This window comes from Plodia interpunctella, chromosome 16 (genome assembly GCF_027563975.2).
Source record: "Plodia interpunctella isolate USDA-ARS_2022_Savannah chromosome 16, ilPloInte3.2, whole genome shotgun sequence".
NCBI lineage: Eukaryota > Metazoa > Arthropoda > Insecta > Lepidoptera > Pyralidae > Plodia > Plodia interpunctella.
The window spans coordinates 461935-486039 of record NC_071309.1 but is presented as its reverse complement, the minus strand read 5'-3'; the positions used below and the strand labels follow the sequence as shown (position 1 = coordinate 486039).

Below are 24105 nucleotides of genomic sequence, written 5' to 3'. Positions count from 1 at the left end.
CTTTAACATTACTTTTTCGAATATTTTAGAAATAACTGGGATTAAGGCTATGGGACGATAATTGTTGATATCCTGTTTACTTCCTTTTTTAAACAGCGGTTTAATTATTGTTACTTTAAGTTTTGTTGGAAATGTGCTGTTTACAAATGATAAATTTACTAAATATGTCAATACTGGTGCTAATAATTTGCTGCAAGATTTTAATACAAATGTTGGAATATCGTCGTAACCAACCGACTTTGTATTATTTAGCGATTGTATTACTTTAACTATTTCCTCTTCATCACATGGCGAAAGAAACATAGACGAATTTGTTTCTTTCATGTTTTTATTAAAATTATTCGAGCTAGAACTAGATGAATTTTGGACATCAGGTATATTAGAATAGTATGTGTTAAATGTTTCAGCAATTTTTTGTGGGTCATGTATATCTTTTCCGTCAATATGAATAGATTTAATGTCATTATTTTGTTTGTGATTGTCAGTTTTATTTTGAATTATGTCCCAAGTAGCTTTACATTTGTTTTTAGAATTTTCTACTATTTTATAATTTAATGTCTTTTTGCATGTGTCTATGCATTTTCTCAAAATTGTATTGTATTTTGCGTAATGTAATTTATTTTCTGTGGTTCTATTTTTATAATATTTAAACCGCAGATTGCTTTTTGTCTTACACGCAATTTTAATACCTTTTGATATCCATTTTGGGGAACTCGATTGTAAATTAATTTTTATTTTTTGTATTGGAAAGCATAAGTTAAATGTTATGCATTATCCATTTTATTTTATTCGTGTCTTTAATAATAAAAATTAAAGTTTTCAAGAAAAAAGAGAAAAAAAAAAAAAAAAAAAAAAAAAAAAAAAAAAAAAAAAAAAAAAAAAAAAAAAAAAAAAATTAAGTTCAAATTTCCCTTTGTCGAGGTTCGAACCCACGATCCACTGTGCTTAAGTCAATGATGATACCGTTGAGCCACTGATGGTGATGACGATATTGACGAAATTATCCGCTTCGTTCTTATTTGAGATTGCTTGTCAATGGACCGGTTAGAGATGAGTCATAACAGAACACGGCACAAATCACAAGTAAACTGTTCGTTATTTTATTAGTCACCGTCCACATTGAGTGTTATTTTTTGATATTCCCACTGCACTGATGTTGTCTTTAAAGTTTGTTTAATCGTAGTTGATCACTTGTTGGATTATCTTGTAGTAGATATAACTTTTATCCTTAAAATATCACTTGAGTAATTTTACGGATTTTTTAATCGTAGACAGGCTCAAAAGTACAGCCGCTCGGAGCGCGCGCGCGTTTCATGTCAATTCGGGTATTGGTTGACATTCACTATGTATGCATGACAACTAACCACTGTAAATGCAAAAGTAATATAAATTTCCGAGAGTAACTCACGCATTCGAAGCCGCGAGTAAAAGCTAGTATATTATAAAATATAGTATCACTTGCGGCTGACACCGGCTTCACTCGCGTTAAACCATAACACGTTATACACCAAAACCTTCTTCAGTGATTACACTACCCATATTTAGTTTTATCATCGGGTTCATACAGACAGACGCGACACTTCCTTTTATAACATACTAGCTTTTGCCCCCGACTTCGCCCGCGTGAGTTATTCTGCGAAAGCGAAATTCAGCCCCCATTTTAGTCAAATTGGGAGTTGATTTAAAAAAAATAAGTACCCCAACATTTCATCAAAATCCGTCCAGCGGTTTAGCCGTGAAAGCGGAACAGACTTATAATATTATCGATAAGGATTTTGTTAGTATTTTCAAATTCAAATTCAAAATTCTTTATTCAATTTAGAATGATATACATCACTTATTGACGTCAAAAAAACTACTTAAACTAAGTCTACTGCCGGCTTCCAAAGCGCAGGTGAAGAAAAAGCGGCGCAACAAACTTCACCGCAGCCTTTTCTCCAAGAACGTCAATTTACAGATACAGGTCTTATACGGGATCCTCTTCATTCGCCTATTTTTTTTTAGACTATTATGGATTCGCATAATTGTTTTCGCATAATATGTTTTGGCATAGTACTTCTATCGCATAGTAATATTTTCGCCTACTAATTTTATTAATTTTATTTAGTACTACTAATTTTATTTAGTATTTATGCTTTAAAAATTATGCCTAATGATTACAATGCGTATTGATGTTTCTGCGTAAAACTACGATGCGTAACTATATTAGGACAAATATTTATATGCAATCCAATAGATAACCGTCTTATATATATATTAAAAATTAGGAGGACGAATTTACATCATTATTAAAATAAAAGTTGTATTTCAAATAAAATTATTGAAAATTGTCACATATATATGTATATATATATATATATATATATATATATATATATATATATATATATATATATATAAACCTAAATGTACAAAACGTACGTAATAATGTCATAAATCAATTACATATGTTATGAGGATACTGCACCATGCTTGGGCCAAACATTATTGTCGTTCACATAATCATCAGACTTAGTACTTCTTTTATATAATTTCTAATTTCTAAACAGACACGAAGATAACTCGCATTATCTCCAGTAAAGTAGGTACTACACTCACAAATCAACTCCACAAAAACTACTAACGAACCGCTTCAAGCTCCCATGAAAAGATAAGTGACTGTTGCGACCCAGATCTCTCGTTTTAATGACGCTTATTATTAAAACATAGCCAGTCAGTTCTCATTTCTCGATGGGTTCAATGTGATTTGTTCCTATAATTTTAAATATATATCTATATAGAACAATGATATTATTTTAAAGTATAAATAACAAAATCTTTACAAAGAAACAAGACTGCTATCCACTACGCAATTTAGTTTCATTTAGTAACAATTTTGCACTTAAATGTATTATTCAATATATATATTTGTGATTACCTTTAAAAATCCAGTCTATCAAGATATTTGTATTTATTTATGTGAACTTTATTGCACAAAATACATATTGTAAAGTACAATATAGCATAATCTAATAGTCAAAGGGAAGATCTATCCTTTATTCCTTATTCGCCTCGTACGATATCCATGCGAGAATGACTATGGTAACAACTATATCTCTATTCTACTATATACTCTATGCACTATATGAACTATAATGGTTCTATAGTGGACGGGACCTACATGCCACTAAATAGTAACAGGTATAAAAGGGAGCACACCCGAACGTGTTTTGTATGTATGAAACGAGCGTCTGTGGAGGCAGTTTAAAACGAAACGTTTGATTGACCGTGCAGTCCGAGCCCACTGAGAGAAACTATTCCGTGTAGAACTCAACTGGAGATATAAATAAAAATGGAGAACTTGTTGTAAGCAACAATTTGTATCAATATTGGAAATAAATTCAAAAACGCTAGTAGCTCAAAGCTTTTTTAGAAATCCATGCGAAAGTCTCGTCTGTTCAACAGTCAGCTGTCACGGCTAAACCGCTCAACCGATTTGAATGAAATTTGATATGCATGTAGTTAGACAATCCGATTAAATATAAACATCTTTTTTTTCAAAAATCAACCCCCAAATGACTATAATTGGGGGTGAAAATACACGCAAAAATACAATAAAAGACATGAAAATATTATTGTTAAGTTTTAATTTCTGAATGAATGCATTTATTTTGACCAAAGAGTGCCCACACATTTTTGGATATATATTTGGAATAGCAAATGATGCTTCGCCAGCAAAAAAACAGCAACAAAACCTTTATTTCTCATAGTATTTGTATAAATTACAAAGTTATATATGCACTTTTGATGTACTTTATCTAAAAAAAACTGCTGACTACATCTCATTCAACATAATTCGTTGAATAACAGTCACATTACGAATCAACTTGATATAAAGGTTTCTTTTGTACTTTATTTTCTCTAACGAATCCATATAATTTTTACCTTTTTTCTGCCTCAAATTGCTTCAATTTTTTTTTTGATCTGCTTGTAATTTGGCAAATTGGGCTAACAAAGGGTCGAGTGGAACAGGGACGGGCTCAAAGGACAGCCCTGAATTATTTGCATACTTCCCCGGGGAGACATTAGGTTAGAGGTAACCTGTTCGGTTTCGCCGTACTCGCCCGGTTATGCTGTATATTTGGTCATAAACATCGAGCGAGATGGACGATTCCGTAAAGATACGTATCGAAATATACTGATTCAAATTTCATTGTTCAAAATAAAGTAATGACTATGAAAAGTGAAGTTTTTAACATGTATTTAAGAAATATCGCTGTATAATTAAATAAGGAAGGTTTAAAATTATAACATAACAAGAAAGATATAATTATTTATTTAAGAAATCAGAGCGATATGAATCCAACATATGACGTTTTACCGTCTTTAACTTTGATTTCAATTTCAGGCATAATTTTAATTTTAAATTGTGTAGTAGCAACAAATAATCCTTATTTGTTACTCAATTTATTGTAAATTCAAAATTATTAAACATTCCTTTCAAGTATATGGCTTAAGCGAAGAAAGATCTAGATTTTCTAACAGTGGCTTTGATTTTTATTACGACCGCAAGTTGTATTACAATGAATGCTCGTTATCTAGCTCACGTGAAGCTGTTTTGTTAGGATGACACAAAGCATTCGCATTGCTTGCACGTATGCATTTAGAAAATACAAAAACTGTTCATGTTGAAGAAGAGAAGGCAAAAAATATTACAGAATTTATGAATAAATTAGCTGTTGTTCCCAGCTCCACCCTGGGTAGCTTATATTTGATTTTCATTAAGAAAGAAATAATTATTATGTATCTATTCCAAATTTTGGCCAAATATGTTTAGCGGCTAAAGCTGTGCAAGCATGACATACTGACAGAATTTTACATTTATGATATTATTCTGATGATCTGAATTTTATATGCACAACATTTAAAAATATATAAAAATAAAAATAGGCTATATAAAAAGCTATAGAAAAAGATATCAATGATTGGCACATTCATGATATAGATCCCAAAATTCATTCGGAAGCAACGCCGCGAGGTGCATCACCAAAATAAGTATCTCAAAAATATAATTGGAATTCCGTTTGAAACCCCAATCCTGGTCCTCCGCTGAAGGCTCAGTAATTTGAGCTGCGTATCTCAAGTTGCTCATTCATTATATTACGCCCGTACGCAGGTACTCGACGATTCTCCTCGAGATCAAAGAATACGACATCTCGCAAAGAAAATGCAAATTGCTTTACGTTACGTCTCTCGGATTTTATAATAAAGTCAATAAATATGTTTATTTTATGCTAGCGCGTATCATTCAACAGAATATTAGTAGCCATATTCTAAATTTAGATTTAAAAACCTTAATTACTTCTACAGAAAATGCTTGATTGGGAATTTAAAAAATCTTGAACATTAGATATATTTTAAAAGTCTCTGTGCAGTCATCATACGTCGGTTAGCTGACTTAGCTGTAACCATTATTACTCTAATACTGATATATAACTGTATAAGTGAAATTAGAATAATTTAATATTTGGAGACAAAAGAGCTGGCGATTTCGAAAACGATTCTAATAATTTTGTTGTAATTCGAAACGTTATTGCAGGCACATGCAAAATATCGGTCTAGCTAGATCCCATGTCTGAAAAAATTCGTTATTTCTGCCGTTTAACAAAACCATACTACGGTAATACACGTATATAATACCTCTATGTACGGATGTAAATGTGATTAGATACATTTTTAGTCCCAAATAGAAACCACCTAAAAACACAGAACAAAAAAAAAACAAAAACCAAAAAAAAAAAAAAGTTCTGACGTCAAAAACCTGGCCAGTCGTAAACCGGAAGCCGCTCTGTGGTATATAATGAGACGGAGCAATCATCAGAATGAATGGGGATGCTGAGTGGTGTTGAATGCTCGTCGACTCTTTATAGGGTCTCCACGCGTGGGACTTGTTTTGGAACTTTTGAAAATATTTAATGCAATATGTTATTTGTCCACAATTTTAATAGGAAAGTTAGTATATAGACTATGACGGAATATAGGAACTATTATTTTCCCAGTTTCAACACTTTGCCTTGCTCTATCCGAAATTTAATTAGATATCGACTACAGTCATCTAAAAAATAGCTCAGAAAAAATTAAATTTCGACTTGGAAAGAAAAAAATAAATACTAAGTTAATATCTCTCTGAGCCGATCACGCCGTTTGATTTTACCGATTTTCTCGGCCGCCATAGGACGTCGGAGCCCAGGGTCCGCACGATCTTCAGTAACCTCAGTTATCAGATCATATTAGTCCAGTCAAGATATAGGTACGTTCAAAGTGATTTAGAGATTTTGAAGTGCAGGAATAAAGAAGCTCGCAGTTGTAAACCGCTCCGTAGGTATAATGAGACCGAGCAATCACCACAATGAATGGATGCGGAGTGCCGTTGAAAGCGACGTCCTTCGGCCTGACGACACTTGCTGGGGACTGCACGCTTTCTGTTCTTGAGTTGGATTGTCTAGGAGCGCTCAAGGTATTATAAGTCACATATTTCGATTTTCAACGGTTCTGTTGCACTGTTGTCGTTAATATTTAAGAATATAAACATATTAAAAATATTTTAGGATAAAATTATGTGATGATGTGACATCATTTAATGAATTTTGTTTAGGTATTTACAGATATTATAAACTATTTCGTCTATAATTTTCTATACTAACCTCATTACATTCTTTATAATAAAGAAAAATTTAAGTATTTACATTCCACTAATTATTTAATACATTTATAAATAAAGTTTTACCTTTTATCACCATAAATATAATGACACATGAACTTGTCTTTATAATATTATTTTTCTGTTCTGCTTCAAGTGTAATGGTCACCCTAACACAGGACTCCTCTCTTTAATTTGTCTCGCACTTGCAGACGTCTAAAGATATGACCTGGCTGTTTCGTATGAGCGTTGAAAGCGCTTTCTTTTTACATTTCTAATGTTCTGAACGAATGAGAGAATCCATTTATTTTTGCATGTATAGAAAAATGTTTCTAACGTTTAACCAAAAATGGTTTTCTTTGATGTTTACTTATAATAAATACAGACGAATAATTATATTGAGGCCGAAGAACCTTAATATAGTGAGACCATTTATGTTAATGAAATAAATATTTCGCTTGAAGAAATTAACGCAGTATGCGCATAGTAAGTATGCATAATAATATGAAAATGAGTTTAAACAGAATCAAACATGTATGCAAGTGATAATCTATTGCTCCAGAAATCAAACCCAGCCTTCTAAACAGCGCACTTAACCACTACACCAGTGACCTCAAAACGGACCTTTTCAACAGATTTTAGTGGACGTGGGGAGATTTCGCGTACATAACACTAAAAACGTCGCAAAATTTCGACGCAAAATCGCATTAAATCCAAAAGGCGTGAAGGTTCGCTCATTACCTTCATTCCCCGACCGCACGGTCGCCCGGGGCGTCTTTCCCCACACAATTTATTTCGCCTCATCAAAACGTCAACATGGCCGTGTATATTTTGGGGATTTCAACGACTTCTCTTTAAACAGATGAAATACGGTTTTTAATAAGGTTTTGTTTAGTTCCATCTCTCAGGTCAGGTGTTGGACTGTAATCAAATCTCTGAATGAAAGAAAGAAAGATTTTTTTTATTTGGTACAAAAGCAGAAACATTAAACCCTATAACAATATTGTGGACCAAAATGGTCCCCCCTCAGCATTTGTCGTGGTTTTATGTAACCTTACGTACAATATCATTGATTTCATTGATCACCATTATTTTTGATCTTCACAATGCAACTGCTTATTCTAAATCACGTTAAGAAGGCAGGACCAATAATTGTTTGATGATTGTCAATGTGTCATTATACATCACAAGAATATGGTTTCGCGTTGAACAGAATTAGAAGCCGAATCAGTGGGCGACCAGTGTTCGTGCAGATTACCTCACGATGTTTTCCTTCGCCGAAAGCAAGTAGTGATCTATTAAAAACTATGATACATGAGTTAGATTTTTACAACTATCATATCATAATATGGTACGTGTAATATTCAAACCTAGGTGCGTTTGATCACAAGCACGTAATTAATTCACTAGACCGCCGACGCTTCTAAAAAGTATTTTTGTTATTCTATTATTTCAGCTCTAAAACCCTGAAAACGTTATATTGTTATCGTACTGATTTAAATCAGTAATGATGTATTAATTAAATAATTAGTATAGGGTAAAATTTAAATTAGAATATTGATAGATATAGATTGATAGAATATTGATATGAATATGCTCTAGAAGCTGCCGATAGTATCGCTTTAGTTTCAACTATTGATGTTGAGTTATCGATCGTCGATTCTAATGGCATATTGCAATGGTTGACGATGGCGATAAGACGTTTGCGCAAAACACTCACGTACCACCTACACCAAATTTCAGCCAAGTTTTATATTAAAATGTTGACAGCTATAACAGTATCCATGTTCGGAACGATATACTATATTAGTTTGGAAGAAACAGATTATTATCCAATAATTAACAGGTACCTATGCCATTTTTTTTAATATCTTGCGAGATATGTAAGCTATACAAGATACATTCGAACCATCTGTTCTCTATGCTATTCAAAAGTTCCTGCAACTTCGTTGATGGGTAGGTTCTGGGTTCCCAGAAGCCTGGGATTTTTGTGATCAATAGGTATATAATCCAACTAGTTATTGTCTCAATATGGTGCATTTAGTTTGGACTTGTGGTTCAGAAATTTTGGAAGTCAAAATTTATTAATTTTGTAGATGATTCACTCAATACACAAAGCCAAGCTTGAAATTTGGAACACAATTATAATTTAGCAAGCAATTTTAACGCAATAACTTTGTAAAACCTGAAAAATATTTGGAATTGTGCTAGATTTTAGTCAGATATCGCATCTTAATACGTATTCTTTGCAGAAAAACTGAAAATTTACTCAGAAAACAGCTGAAGTATGATAAAAACAGTGGCTGTGTCATGCCGTACTTGGACCCATTCAGTAACGAATCCACGTGGAGTGATAGAGTGCCGGATCCCATCATATGCACTGGCACCAACTGGGTCAAGTGCTACGTATGTATAATCATTGTGTACCCAGTCCACTGTTTTCGACTTAATAGCTATTAATTTCTGCAAGAAGGAAGTTAAAGTTGTCAGAAGAGAAGGTAGAGGAAACCCAAAGATGTGGATGGCATCAAAAAAGTATAAATAGGAAAGGAGTGTAAGTGACATGGCAAGGGACAGAGCTAAATGGAAGGAGTTAACATACTGTGCAGATCGCAAATGAATGTGAAAAGATCGAGAACAAATTACGTATATTAATCATATCTTATTCTGCATTAATACGGCGCTCTGTTTCGTATCGTGATGAAGTTCCAACTCGTATGCAATGTTCAACGTTTCAATGTAAACCATAACGTACTATTACTGTCTTCACATTAAATGTTTTTATTTTAGCACTCGAAATGCCGCATCATCAACAAGATTTTACATTATTACACAAACATATCTTGTACCTACCGCGATATAGTATTTCAGACTGATTTTTTATATTATCTTGGAAGGCCCATTCAAGTAATCGGTGCTAACGTCTATCAATTGAACAGAAGTGACCATGTTAATGTTACTTGTACGGGATCAAACGAAAAAGGGTGGGTATTTTTTTATATATTCGCCAACTCTCAAATGGAGTAAAGTTCCTTTATAGCCTGCGGCTAAATATATTACTGTAACCGGTAATCAGATCAGCTACTTACGTGATTGGAGAGACACTACAAAGTTCGGTCGAGTCGGGGTGTGATTGATGGTTCCCTATGCGCGATTGTTGTTCTCTTCCGTAAACAATGACTCGTCTGGTCGCCAGTTCAGAGTGCCAATACACACGGACTGATTTGATAGCATCTTCTGATGAAGCTACTGAAGTAGCTCAGCTTTGATAAGAAATAATTTAAAAGTCAGTCTAGTCCTTGTGCTTTTGCCATCGACGGGCAAAAATGAAGGAGTTAATTTAATAAAAACAAAGGTCCCTAGCTAGGGCTTCCGCCATCTTCTTACTTAATGGCTGAGGGTCGTGGTCTTATGTGGAATGCAATACATACAACTTTCTGAGCAAGATTAATGGAGTGACTCCATTTCACATGCTAACTGATAAAGTATCAACTAAAGTGCATTCCTCGTGATGTTTTACCGTACCCGTACCCATAGCTAAGAATGTTTCTAATAAAACTACTAATTATAATATATCAAATCAGATTGTTATACAAACTCATGTGGTAAGCATATGATTTGAATCTGGGACCTTTCAATTCAACTTTTCGATCACCATTCGTTTCGCAATGAATAAATAAATAAACAATTTTAGTTTAGTAACGTGGTCTGGTAACTTGGCTGGGTTTCGGCCAGTCAGCCCTATCGCCTCGCCTCAAGGTCGACAGAATACGATCAACATTCTTATTTTTGCATTCGACTCCACTGCACGAATAAGATTTATACGTCATATGCCAAAGAGTTATAAATATATAACTCAGGATCTTCAAGCTACGATATTAACTAGGTGAGTGGGCTCATAGACAACTGTAGCATATGGTCAATATGTCGGACTGCTCTATCTGAGGTCTCGGGTTCGATCCCCGATCAAGTCAAGATGGAAAATGACTTTCAAATTGACCTTGGATGTTTATCTACCGATGTATTTTTTGTAAAATATAGTATCGTTGAGTTAGTAATATAACTTTAGAACTCACTTGGGGCTAACTCAATCGGTGAATTATCGTATTCATTTTAAATTAAACATAGTTTATCTGTGTTGACTATGTAATGTGTAATAAAAATAAACGTTTCTATGGTAAAAACAGCAAAATAAAAGTTATAATAGTATTTAGTGACTATTAACAATATTTAAAATTATTTAACACATTATTTAATATTTAACACATTCTGTCTTGTAATCGTTAATCGGGACGAAGACATTTTACGAGTAACTAATAAAGTAGGTCAGCGTTTGTATAAAAAAAAATAATATTATAATTACAGCTACAATATAGCAGGCGACGGCACAAAAGAAGTATTGACAATGATGCTAACCGGAAAAGCCTTGTACGAATTACCAAGCGTTCAACCTAGGATGAAAAGAAAACTGACATGTGACGCTTTCCCATTCATATTCTACAGGTTGAAAGAAGACGGGTAAGAATAAAAAAAATATATATTGTCACTTCTTCAGTTATCCTTCGTCGCACGGGTGCAATATGAACCTTCCTCTTGAAACTTTTTATTTATTAAAAAAATCCGCATTGCGTAGTTTTCAAGATTTATGTAAGCATACATATTTGTATTTTTCACACAAACAGACAGCGGGAAGCGACTTTGTTTTATACTATGTAATGATCTGCACTACATAAAAATGCTCACATATTCGATCCTCTCCGGCCACAAATGAACTGCAACCTAACTCCCATACACCCTCCATAACTCCCAGTTACAGAACAGCTTTCTTGGAAGATGGTCCGGATCTAGGGACCTACCAGTGGGACGCAAATGGTTTCCAGCAACAACCCACAGATCATTATCAATCTGCTTACAATACTCATAACAGACAGTTTTCATTTTATAACCATGGCTGTTTAGGAGACACGCCACAATACGAAGTCATAATGGATTTAAACGTTCAGGTAATTTTGCAAGATATAATTTCGCTATGTATTTAATTTTGCGATCAACCGCTTTTAAGGTTATCCGTCGTCAAGTATTGTAGTACCCTCGAAGTGGATCTTGGTTTCGATAATATGGATCTATTGTAGATATATATACATATACCTACAATAGATCCATATTATACAATTTACACGCATATAAAATGTCGTAAATTGTTATGTCATGATATATGAAGCATCTGCTGAAAGTTTTGACTAACAGAAATAACTTGCTTATATCAAATATTGATTTTTTACTACAACGAAGTTCGGATAAGGGCTAACTTTTATTACACGTAACTTCACTAATTTTTCTCAAGTTTCTCTAGTATATTCTTTACCCACTTCACGTTTCGATATTAAATAATCATCAAAAAAACCTAATCCTTTTTTAGTTTATGCGTTTGGACGGGAAAAAATTCATATTCACCTTGGTGGGTGATATTTCCCACAACGACTCCAACTTAATCACCAATGCCGACGAAGCGTTCGTCACATTCCTCACAAGATTTAGGGAGGAGGGCCACGAGACTAATACTCTGCTAATCGTCATGGGGGATCATGGACCAAGGTAGTAGATATGCCTGCAATCCATTGTTTATATATATACGTTTCCATTGCCTTTGAATTATTACTAGAATGTTCAAATTCAAATAATTTATTCAGAAATTTGACCTCCACAGGCAATTTTTCACTTAAATTTTTATATCAAATAGTTATTACTCACAAACACTGGCATTGGCATTGGAACGACCGCTGCAGAGAAGAAATGCCGAAAGAAACTCTTGAACAGTGTCGGTCCCTATCATGCCAGAAGGGCTTACCATTATTGTTTCTTACAATTATTTTATTTGTTAAAAGTATCTGATATTATTGGGTATCCAAGTGTTGTGATTCTGTATTATGTAATTGTATTCACTAGTAAACTATTTTTTAGCTATTGAAATGATTAGAACTATCTAATACCCTTTTGCAAATATTTGTCCGATTATATTTAAGTCACCTAGTTATCTATCACGCATTTTAAGACAACTACCACTTAGTGGCAAGTACTCATTACTATTTTTGACAATTATTATCAGCGTAAAAAATAAACTAAAATTTTTAAAGAGTTTTTAGTTTAGTGTTTATAGTGTTTTAATAATGAAAATCAGAACTGATCTGGCTGACTTATGTCTGATATTAATTCTGATTGCAGATTTGGAGTCGATAGAAGAACAGCTCAGTCTCAACTTGAAGAACGACTGCCTCTCATGGCAATCGTGCTGCCAGAGCAACTCAAAGAAGAGAGACCAGACGTCCTGCCGGCATTGAAGAAGAACGCGAACTACCTGACGACTCCGTACGATATCCACTCGACCTTGCTGGATGCAGTGGGTCTTCGTAAATACTGGAACAATTATACAGTTCCCGGTGCTGACCATCCTAGAGGCAGGACGTTGCTGGAACCGGTTTGTGACAAGAATTTCACATTTACACGCTTTCTCGGTTGTTTCCTGAGTAAGAAAGCATCAAGCACAGGGTCCGTTTTCCTACGTTTTCTTGCGATTCTACATTACGGTTTAAAACTTTAAAGACAAATTTAAACTGGAACACTACAGCTCAAAATTGAAATAAATGAAGGAAGAAGGAAGCCAATGACAGAGGGTAACTGGCACCATTATGTAATGGGAAAATTAAAGAACTGTTTCGAAAATGCCGCGTTTGAATTGTGAACTATCTGCAGAAAAAGTTGATTTTACAATGCCGGCATTTTTATGATTCTTAGAACTTTTAAATTCTTAGAACAATTAAATTAGTACGAATAAATAGGTCAGTTCAAATGGGTAAACAGAAGCTTTGTATTTCTCTTAATCCAGTTGAACCGACAGGTTAGGGTGCGGGAAGAAAAGCGACGACAACATAAAACAAAACCTGAATAGCAGTTTTTAAACTTGCAGATTCCTGCCAACCGAACCTGCAGCGAGGCAGGTATCACCCCCCATTACTGCGCGTGTCTGCTGTGGCACAACGTCTCCAAAAGCAATCGTCTTTACAAGATGGCGGGCGAAGCCTTCGTGGGCTATGTCAACCACCTCCTTCAACCTGTGAAGTAAGTAGCAACTCGTATCTTCATCATCAGGAATGATACGCTTCTTTCTGTATCATATTGACGACCTCGGTGGCGCAGTGGTAAAGTGCTTGCCTCTGAACCGAGAGGTCCCGGGTTCGATCCCCGGTCGGGTAATGATGGAAAATGATCTTTTTCTGATTGGCTCGTGTCTTGTTTGTTTATCTATATATGTATTTGTTATAAAAAATAGCATCGTTGAGTTAGTATCTCAAAACACAAGTCTCGAACTTACTTTGGGGTTAGCTCAATCTGTGTGATTTGTCCTAATATATTTGTATATTTACTTAGTTTTTATACTTGATATTTGCATTTGTATCATCTTTATCTCATCTCTGCATGTTTCCGGTTACATTCGTGGCTGTGAAGTCACAAAACCCGGGGTTAGCGTAAGGAACAACTGTAAAATTTGAATTTTTTGATTCGACTGGGATTTTACAACCACCTGTCGTCAATCTCTCCTTGGGAATCTTGTTGCCTATCTGCAGCTTCGGCTATGCGGTATACCTATCGTTTCAACATTCTGCTAATGGAAATGGAGTTTCTTTCGGCATTTCTTCTCTGCAGTGGTGGTTCCAATGCCAATGCCAGTGTTTGTGAGAAATAACTATTTAATATAAAAAATTCTGAATAAATTATTTTAATTTGAACATTCTAGTAATAATTCAAAGGCAATGGAAACGTAGGCAGGATTGCAGGCATATCTACTACCTTGGTCCGTGATCCCCCATGACGATTAGCAGAGTATTAGTCTCGTGGCCCTCCTCCCTAAATCTTGAACGGAATTCACTAATGCATAGAGAGTGGTCCCATTCTAGTATGGTAACCATACTGAGTAATTTAAGTATATATAGTGTATTATATTTTTAGGCCGAGGGGGCTACTAGTTTCTAACATAATATACTGTTATTCCATAGATCGCTGTGCAAACCTCGCACGCTTGCCGAAATCGGCTGGGTGAAGAAGTTACATTTGTACACGTCTTTGGCGAACCCACAGGAAATATACCAAGTTAAGGTAACGGTTTGCTGGTGCGAGATTTCAGTACGAACTCGATCGTCGAATTGTTAAAAAAAATCAATAATATATATCTTGTAGACAGTGGTGTAATGGTTGGACGTCTTAACCATTACACCACCACCGTTACAATCTACGCCTGTGGATCGAAAGGTCCCAGGTTTGTATATCAATCTGATTCATGTATGGTAGAATTTATTGATCACCACATGCTTCAGGTGAAGGAAAACATCATGAGGAGACTTGCACACTGGTTGATTATTAACTTGTGTGTGAAATGGAGAATGCAATGGCAAACCACTCCATTACTAGTGCCAAGATAATTGTTGTGTGTGTTTTATTTCACGTAATGATCACGACCCTCAGCCATGAGGAAATACGACTATGAAGACCTCAAGTATACTGTGAGAAAGCAAAAAGTTTGAATTGCGTGGCGCGCCGTTTTACGGAGTGAATATAAACCGTTTCTGTTTATTTCTGAACATACTCGTAGTATTCACGCGCCACGCCACGACAAACGTGTGTGAAAGAATCCGAATTCCTCGCCATTATTAAAAAAACTAAGTTACTATAATGCCATACTTATGTCGCGACATAAGCTTAGCCAATTATTGTGGGTGTAGTCCATTTATTTATTGTTTTAATTGCTTATTTCAGGTGACGCTCGACCCCGGCGCGAGCACGTTTGAAAGCACGCTGACATATGTAGTCAAAGAAGACATATTTGAGGTCAATTCTAAAGACATTTCGCGTACTAACAGGTATGTGTTTGATGTTAATTATGGGTAAGAGTTTTTTCCGATGACTTTTTTCTTTGGTCAAGCGTCTGATAGTCAATGGCGCTTCATAAAGTAGATTACGCTACTGTGTACACGTAAATGTAAATAAATATTTTTAAAGAATTACGCGGATAACAGAGCTGCATACAGCTAGTTATAATATAAAGTCTGAATATGTTTGAATATGGTTATAGTAAATATATGTGAACATTTTTCAGTTATGGTCGTCAGCCCAGATGTATAGAAAAGACATATCCACTTCTACGTTACTATTGTTTCTGCTATGAATGATTGAATATAATATACACACATAATATCAAACGATATTTTAGAAGCAACAGTAGAAACTTAGTTAATTTTACTGGTATGTTACATATTCTGAAAATTTTCTTTGTACTATTTTTTTGAAAATAAATTTTGTATTTACAGGTTGTCTTATTATAAACCCAAGCGAAAAAAAAAAAACTTTGCAAGCAATATTTTCAATGGACATGTATGCGAATTCAACTTTGTATTTCACATTTCTAATATGATAAAGTTATCATAATAACTATTATTTACATTTTTTTTTATTTCAATCAAAGTATATTAGGAATGCTCCAGTCCAAAGATCGTGACGTCATTGTACATTACTGTCATACAAGCTCCATATTTTTCTTGTTTTTGACATTAAAAAATGTATCTTGTGTAGTTTGAAAGTAGCGAATTATATACTTTCGAAAATGGAACACAAAATTTTACAATGCTGGATGGATAAATTAAAAAAAAAGAAATTATGAACGATAACAAGGTTTAGCTTGGTATAATTTTAATAATAAATAATAATAATAATAAATTTTTATTTTCAAAAACTGCTTTACAGTGATAACTCTGTTTTAGATTGATGCCTCCTTCTAAGCATTACGCCTGTGCCAGGAGACATCGCTCTTTTATTAACAACACGATTTATATTTATATGTATTTAAGTATATGTACAATAAATGTGCCAAGGTTTATTACAATATATATTTTTTTGAACTTCAGACTAACGTAAAATAGTGATTAATAATGTTTTCCTCTATTTAATATAAAGCTTATGCATGGGCGAATAATACATACGCTTAGAAATTAACAACATGCAAATAAACGGAAAATAAATGTGAACTTGAACTTTTAAACCTTACACGGGTTATTGTATATTCGTCACGAATTTAACGTCGTCACGTACTCTCCATACATTGAAAGTAAATTCGTCACATGTATTAAAACATGTGTTAATTATTAATAGGTAGGTAAGGGTTACTGTAAATTTGTAATTATCTAATAAATACACAGTCATAATCGAACTTCATTCATAGAATAAACGTATTGTTAAAATATTAAATGAGAACTTACTATTTAAAATTTCGGAAAATAAAAAAAAAATGGTTAACATAAATCTTCATTTAACCTCTTTCATAAAAAAAAAAACTTATCAAGATTATCATGTCGCAGGAAATACACATCGGATATTCAGACCACAAGTTACGAGTACCACTTCATAGTAACACCGCACGCAACACGTCCGACATCCAGATTGTCCTAGCTGAGCTGTAAATGCGCAACGCGGCGCGACGCGACAATATCATTCTTCTTAAAGGTTGTTGAGGATGTTGACACACACTTTGGGCAATATGAATGGAGTGATTGGCCATTGCTTGCTCCTACACACAGTCCGTTTTTCAAGTACCTATCTAATTTATTTCCGAGCTATGGAATAAACTTCCCTCGGCGCTGTTTCCTAATAGTTTTAACATTCAGATCTTCAAGAATATACCTACATTTTGAAATGCTGCAACGCATCGGTATTGGTTTCCATGGGCTGTAGTGTTTTCATACCATCTGGTAACCCGCTTGCCCACTATTATATTCGTAAAACACACACTAGCTAAGAAAACATCAACTAGAGTACAGGTTTCTTGAATACGCATGTTATTGACGTGCAGCCTTGTGTTGTTCGCAGCGCAGCTAGGACGAACGATAACGCAAAAATCAGGTTTATTGCTTTGACATTGCAAGTCGTTTTTTGTCATAAATCAAGGGCCGATTATGTCGGCAAATATAATTTCATTATTTGATATTGACATTAACTTATGTTCCAAGAATCCAGATGTGGACTGTGGAATGCTCTGAATATATCGCTAAAAATACTGAACTAAAACTTAAGTGAATAAACAGGTTACTGTTTTTTTCATTTAATTTTATTTATTTATTTTATTTAGTTTTATTTATTTATAACACACTAGCAGCTCATTAAGCTGATGCGTACGTGTAATATAAAATAATATAAAAATAATACAATACATTAAAAAGTGCAGTGTATAATATGTAAATACTTCTACAAATCAGTAAAAGCCACAAGAACACCAAACGTTTGCACTCAATTAAAAATAACTTAATCACATTTCCCCTCTCGCCGAGTGAGTGGAATAATTAAAACACTTCATAAATATCACGTGAGCATGTTCAGTCCAAACTACGCACAATGCGGTAGGCGCCGGGCGCCGGTGACCAGAACTGGCCTTTTTAAAAAGGGCCTTTTGAAGGATTCGCAATTCAAGCAATGATACGCGCGCCTTGCGCACCCTATTGCTGTAATAAAATCATCTAAAAAGATTTAAATTATTCTATATTTATTTATTTCAGATTTTTAATGTTTGACTAAGCGACAAAAGTGACCACATACTAACCTAACATTCTATTAGTATACTCGAGTAAATAGCCGTAACGACTCACGAAGAAAAAGAAGCAACTTTCGCAATGGCCGGTTAGGGTATGTATGTCTGATCGAAATGTCGTCGAGTGGTCGAGGGATCCCTTTTTTTCACATATTTTTTTTCTCCTAATTTAATTTAGCATAATGACTCAGGCATATATTTTTTGACATAATAATATTTTGATATACTTGTTTTTTGGCATACCTTTGCAATAAGCATAATTATAGTTTAGGCTAGCGTATTTTACCATAATTTTGATTTGCATAAAGCTATAGTGTAGCAGTAGGTTAAGCCGCCAATATGGTTTAGAATATTATGCTTAAAAATTGTTATGCTTATGGTAGGTATGCGTAAAAAAAATGTGCCTAAAACATTACGTCAAATTAATATTGTGCGTAACTATTATTATGATAAGTAAAAGTATGCCATGTTAAATTGTGACATAAAATTGTATGCATAAAAATAGGGAACCATGCAAATGTCGAAGTCCTTCTTGCTTTACAAAACAGGTAAAGGAGGCACCGGCTGTATTTGCAGTCGTTAGAACACATCAATCAGCGTTAGACCAACATAGTGGGTTAGGTCAGTATGGCACAAGGTCGGGTTTGACATGACCTACCACTTTGTGCTACATGTGAAAAACTTGTACTGAGACTCTTTATAGATGAAGTAACTTTTGGCCGCTGTTTCGCCCGAGTGAATTTCATGGTAAAATCTCGGTTATTCCTTAAGAAAAATGATGAAGAGTATGTTTACCAATTTTCAGCTTTTTATCTTGAAAATTGTATTAAGTCCTATACAATCTATCACCCCCCCTTTCGAAAGGGTTGAGGGTTAATTTTCAGAAAAAAATTGAAACACGTATTCTTTAATTTGTTGAAAAACAACTAAAATCCAAATTGTCAAGTCACTAACTTCAACGGGGTAGAACTTTCATATAAAAGTTTTTGATTCCTTTCACCCCCTTGGGTTGCAATTTCCAAAAATCCTCTTAAAAATCTTAGTGCTCACCTCCCTCCGCACACTCCCCAAGGAACCTACATGCAAAATTTCAGCCTAGTAGTTTCGGCTGTACGTTGTCTGTCAGTCAGTCAGTAACGGAAGAGTTTTATATATATTGATTGATATACAGGTTACTCATAGCCCAATAATTATAAGCAAAACTCAGTAATGAGGACATTAATGTGACAGTAAACAATCGAATCCTTTTCATTCAGTCCAGATCCAGCCTGACCGTCGCCCGTTACTGGACACCGGGTGTTAAAGTGTGAATTCAAACCTTCTATTCGCTTTAATGGAACTGTCACTCGAGGTGACACCTCGTCAACGCAAAAGGTTGAACATGGAACATTTTAAGCCACGGCCTCTATCATGGATGGGAGCAAAAAGGGAATCTTTTACGCTATTCATTTGTTTTGCGCTCACATCGACAAGCTTTCAATATGATTCCCGCCTCTCATTTGTAACTGTAAACTCGAGCGATAAATGAATATTGTTTTTGGAACCTGCTTATTTGTGAATACAGGGTGATTCAGTATAATCCTTTTGTATTCGTAAAATATGTCGAAATGAATTGATGATTATATAGATTATACAAAAAAAAAAAACAAATTTTCATTTCATCTCAGTTGGGTGACTTTTATATGCGTCATGCCCTACTTAATGTTGTGGATACTCTTACATCCACATGCAATAAGGTTTTTAAGTCCCCTTGAATTCTTCATTACTTTACAGCAGTGAAGTACCCAATGCCTAAGACCTAAACACGGTCTACTTCTGGTATAAAAATATTCCGAAGCAGATTTTGATTTCAATAAAAATTAAATGTTAAGGTACATTAAATTTTTATTGAAATCAAAATCTGCTTTGCTTCCAGTCGGTTTCTAGAGAGCAGTATCTGCTGCTATTTGAAATGTTTTCGATTTTAATTAAAAGCTAGCGCCTGAGGCTCTGCTCTTTCAACATTTTATCAATAATACTGTCTGAAATGTTTGTATTTATCAGGATTTCCTTTAACAGTAAAAAAAAATGTGCGTAAACGTCTATGTAGCTGGGGGCTTACTATCATCTCAACGCGATCCAGTTAGGGCCCCAAACAAATGTTGAACTGGTTCCTGGATTGATCTGCACTGCATTTAAATCGTAAGTTGATCGTAGGCCTGCAAGGCACCAAAAACGTAAAACGTGGCTGGACAGCAGTAGTACAGGTGTGATGTATGCACCGATATTTTCTAGACTCCTAAGGAAATATGGTGTTGCATCATCCTTGGCAGAGAATTCATGCGTTGTTAAGATTCCATTTTGGTTAATATTAATTTGATAACACTCAACAATCAGAATAAAGCTTGTATCGTGGGTCCGACGAACACAAAACACAGAAATAGTCAGAACAAAACACCAAAAGTACAAATATTTATATAATAAAGATTTTACAACAATAACAATATAATAGACTACATCTAACCCTTTACAATCTTCTATTTCTTACAATCGCGCAGTTTATAATACGCAATGTTATTATAATAATACTCGACACTGTTTTGTCTATTTTTCAGAAACTGCATAATGTGTTTAATTTGTATTTATGACTGATTGTGTAAAAAAAAAAAAAAATACAGGAAAAGTGTAATGTATCAAAGGACATGGTATACAAAATAAAAAGCTATATTTTCGCGGCATCAAAAGATAATAAGAATCAAAATCAAACTGTGACAAGTAAATACAAAAGCAATTTAAGTTTAGACAATAGCAGGCTTCGAGAAAATCAAACGGCAACTTAATTTTGAACTCACGTCGTTCGTAATAGAGTTCGTAGTGATGTTGGAAATATGAAATAAATAGCTATGACACCATAGCCTTATGGCGTAGAAAATAAGGTCGGAAATCCAGTGGAATATTGCGTTTTAAGAATGTGAAAATGATAGAGACGGATGAGGTGGATTTAGTTTGGGAGTAGTGATAAATCACAGTGCGTTCGCGGAATTCGAGACTAAGTAAAATCTTTTACGTACCACCAAAATCTGGGGTAATTACTCTTGAATCAGTTTTTCCCCGAGTTCAGACATAAATTGTGTGAAGAGCAAAGAGATCGTCTGCCTAAGTGATTTCCAAATGATTCCTTTTGTGTAGCTATCAAATTAAAATATTTGCAGAATTTGTGTATTTATGCCCCAAAGTAGGTAGCTTTTTTTTCAAGTGAAAAGTCGATAAAAAAAATTATATACAGATCAGTATCAAGTCTTTATTCTCACGGCCAACATTTGTGAAACTAAAAAGTCACACATAAAAAGTAGCGTTTTTTTTGTAAAACAGCTGATTTTACAAAATTTCTGTAAATGAGTTGGTAAACTGAGATTTACATAATATAATGTGATGCATCCCTGTTTGTCTATTGTTCTCTTTGGTTTCTGTTCTACGCTGTTTAAAATTTTTAATTTACCAAATTAGAATCTGTAATTGGCATTAAGTTCAACCCTGTAAGATTAATTAGAGTAATTTTTGTTCAAGTGCTGTTGATTCTATGATATATAAATAAATAAAAATATAAAAAATATAAAAAGTGAGAAACTTTCTTTCTCACTTTTAATTTTTTTTTTATTATTTTGGTATACTACAAATACGAATAAATGGTTCAAACATTTTTTAAATAACATCAAGCCTACGAAATTCCGTTCGTACGTTACGTCTGATAAATACCAAATATTTTCATCGGTCAAATTTATCAAATTAATGACGTCCAATGTCATTCAATTAATTAATGCAAATTGATACGAATTGTACAGGATAATATTAAAAACGTCCAGTGTGATGCGTGGAGATAAATGCTAGAATGGCTTGATGGTTTCCCGCTCGAAATAGCAATTATAAAATCTAAAGAAAACATTTTTTCTTTGGTCTCAATTTTTGACTCTTTCACGCAAAATCTGCTTAACGGATTGTTATGAAATTTGGTACACGGGTAGAATATAACGTGGAACATAGAGTACTTTTTATCCCGAAATTTCCACCGGAGCGAAGCCCCGGGGCGCAGCTAGAAATATATAAATTTTACTATGACGTTCATAAAGTTTTATATTTCAGTCAAATTATTACTATAATCATCATTACGACGGCATTTCATATCGAAAGCAATTACCAACCCCACGGGTAAGGAGACGTATAGGGGAGATTTAGTCCCAACAAAAAAAATACCCCATGGTTTCCGATTTCAATATATTTGTTGGAATTGCTCACTTCACTCACACAGATGAATTTTTACGGTCGTCAACACACATTACAGAATTCAGAATTATTGAACAATAGAAGTTTTCAACGACAGATGATGAACGGTACGGACGGACGGACGCTGACGGTGCTGGAGGTGAATTGTCTTATATAATTATGGATGGCTGGAACATGATATTTTGCACACCTTATGAAATAAATAAAATTTTGAATACAAAAGGAGCAAAATTAATTAACATTTACATTTAGTGAGCAATCGAGAGACATATTTGTTTTGTATTAATGATAGATTAGATTTGACAGATTTTTAGATTTTACTTTATAAATCCAAATTCTGTGTGTTTATCGACTATAAAAGGTTCCTGTACAGGAAACAATTATTTTCACTCCAGATTCGCGAGGGGAAAAACTTAGCCGTATATATTTTTAATAATGTGAAAGTAATAAATCTACAACAGTGACTGAAGGTGTTGTGATTTATACAAGGTAAAGCCACACCTTGGCTAATGTGTTTACCCCATTACATGTAGAGGACTAACGACCAATCGACTTGACCTACCGCGCTCCCATTTGCGCTATAAAAACAGATGATGCGGGGGGAGATTTAAGTACCTACAGGGGTCAAAATTCCTCGGTCGTTTTTAACCGCTGGATTTCGCCAAACACATTGAAGTAGACGCGTTTGCATTAAGTTTTATTACTTCCCGCTTGTAAATTATAGGTATAATACACAAATGTGGCGTTCGGTGATATTTGGAATACGTGATATTTTGGGCGATAAAAACGTTCGCTCTCGGGGGATTTCGGCTGTTTTCGTGTTGATTCCCGCGGCATGTATTATTTATACGCCGTTTGAGGTTTAATACGGTTTGTTTTGTTTAAGGCCCATCTCCAAGGATCCGAGGTAACGTTAAGAGAGGAATAAAGTGAAAAAGGGTGCTTTATGTAACCGCGCCAGGGATCTACTGGAAGAAATAAACATCACAGGTATACTTTGTACGAAATTAATTTAGCTTTTGATCTAAATTTATCTACATCCCACGTAATTAAAGCATAAAATTAGAGTAACTATTTCTTATTGATATAGAATAAGACCTAGAATTGACTGTCAGCTAGTAAACAAAGTTGGCTCATTTTTAAGAATTCAAACTCGAGATGGCGACCTCGATGGCGCAGTGGTAAATTGCTTGCCTCTGAACCGAGAGGTCCCGGGTTCCATCCCCGATCGGGTCATGGAAAATTATCTTTTTCTGATTGAATGATGACCCAGGGTCTTGGATGTTTATCTATACGTATTTGTTATAAAATATGGTATCGTTGTGTTAATATCCCATAACACAAGTCTCGAACTTGTTTTGGGGCTAGCTAAATCTGTGTGATTTGTCCTAATATAATGTATTTGTCCTTATAATATCTTATCTATGATAAGCGTGATCCGCCCAGTTCAATTTCAGTCTTCGTCTTCATCATCCCTTATTTAATTTCATCTTCATAGTCGTATTCCTCATGGCTGGTCGTGGTCATTACGTGGAATGAA

General features: G+C 34.5%; 2 protein-coding genes across 10 annotated transcripts in view; one reads left to right on the top strand and one right to left on the bottom strand.

Annotated features, from left to right (window-relative positions):
* Positions 1-24105, bottom strand: part of LOC128676450 (CUGBP Elav-like family member 2) — a 335766-nt gene that overhangs the window by 216529 nt on the left and 95132 nt on the right. The gene's annotated exons all lie outside the window — the stretch shown is intronic.
* LOC128676447 (uncharacterized) lies at positions 8345-23624 on the top strand. Of its 3 annotated transcripts, XR_008405415.2 has the most exons (14): positions 8345-8525; positions 8932-9085; positions 9470-9663; positions 10374-10565; positions 11045-11197; positions 11490-11682; positions 12099-12274; positions 12902-13154; positions 13644-13795; positions 14731-14830; positions 15488-15591; positions 15828-15973; positions 18274-18400; positions 19562-19925. XR_008405415.2 is itself a non-coding variant. In XM_053756558.2 (12 exons), exons 1-12 carry the CDS (start codon positions 8368-8370, stop codon positions 23474-23476), a joined length of 1854 nt encoding a protein of 617 aa, XP_053612533.1. In that variant the 5' UTR covers positions 8345-8367; the 3' UTR covers positions 23477-23624. The 3 variants fall into 3 exon arrangements, 2 of the variants coding, with proteins under 2 accessions (XP_053612533.1, XP_053612532.1); XM_053756558.2 differs by lacking the exons at positions 15828-15973; positions 18274-18400; positions 19562-19925 and adding an exon at positions 23452-23624; XM_053756557.2 differs by lacking the exons at positions 18274-18400; positions 19562-19925 and having other exon boundaries at positions 15828-16165.

Coding starts and splice junctions, on each gene's coding strand:
- LOC128676447 (XM_053756557.2), top strand. CDS start 8,368: ATGGCGATAAGACGTTTGCGCAAAACACTCACGTACCACCTACACCAA. Junction 12,275..12,901: donor ATGGGGGATCATGGACCAAG/GTAGTAGATATG, acceptor TTCTGATTGCAG/ATTTGGAGTCGATAGAAGAA. Junction 14,831..15,487: donor AGGAAATATACCAAGTTAAG/GTAACGGTTTGC, acceptor TGCTTATTTCAG/GTGACGCTCGACCCCGGCGC.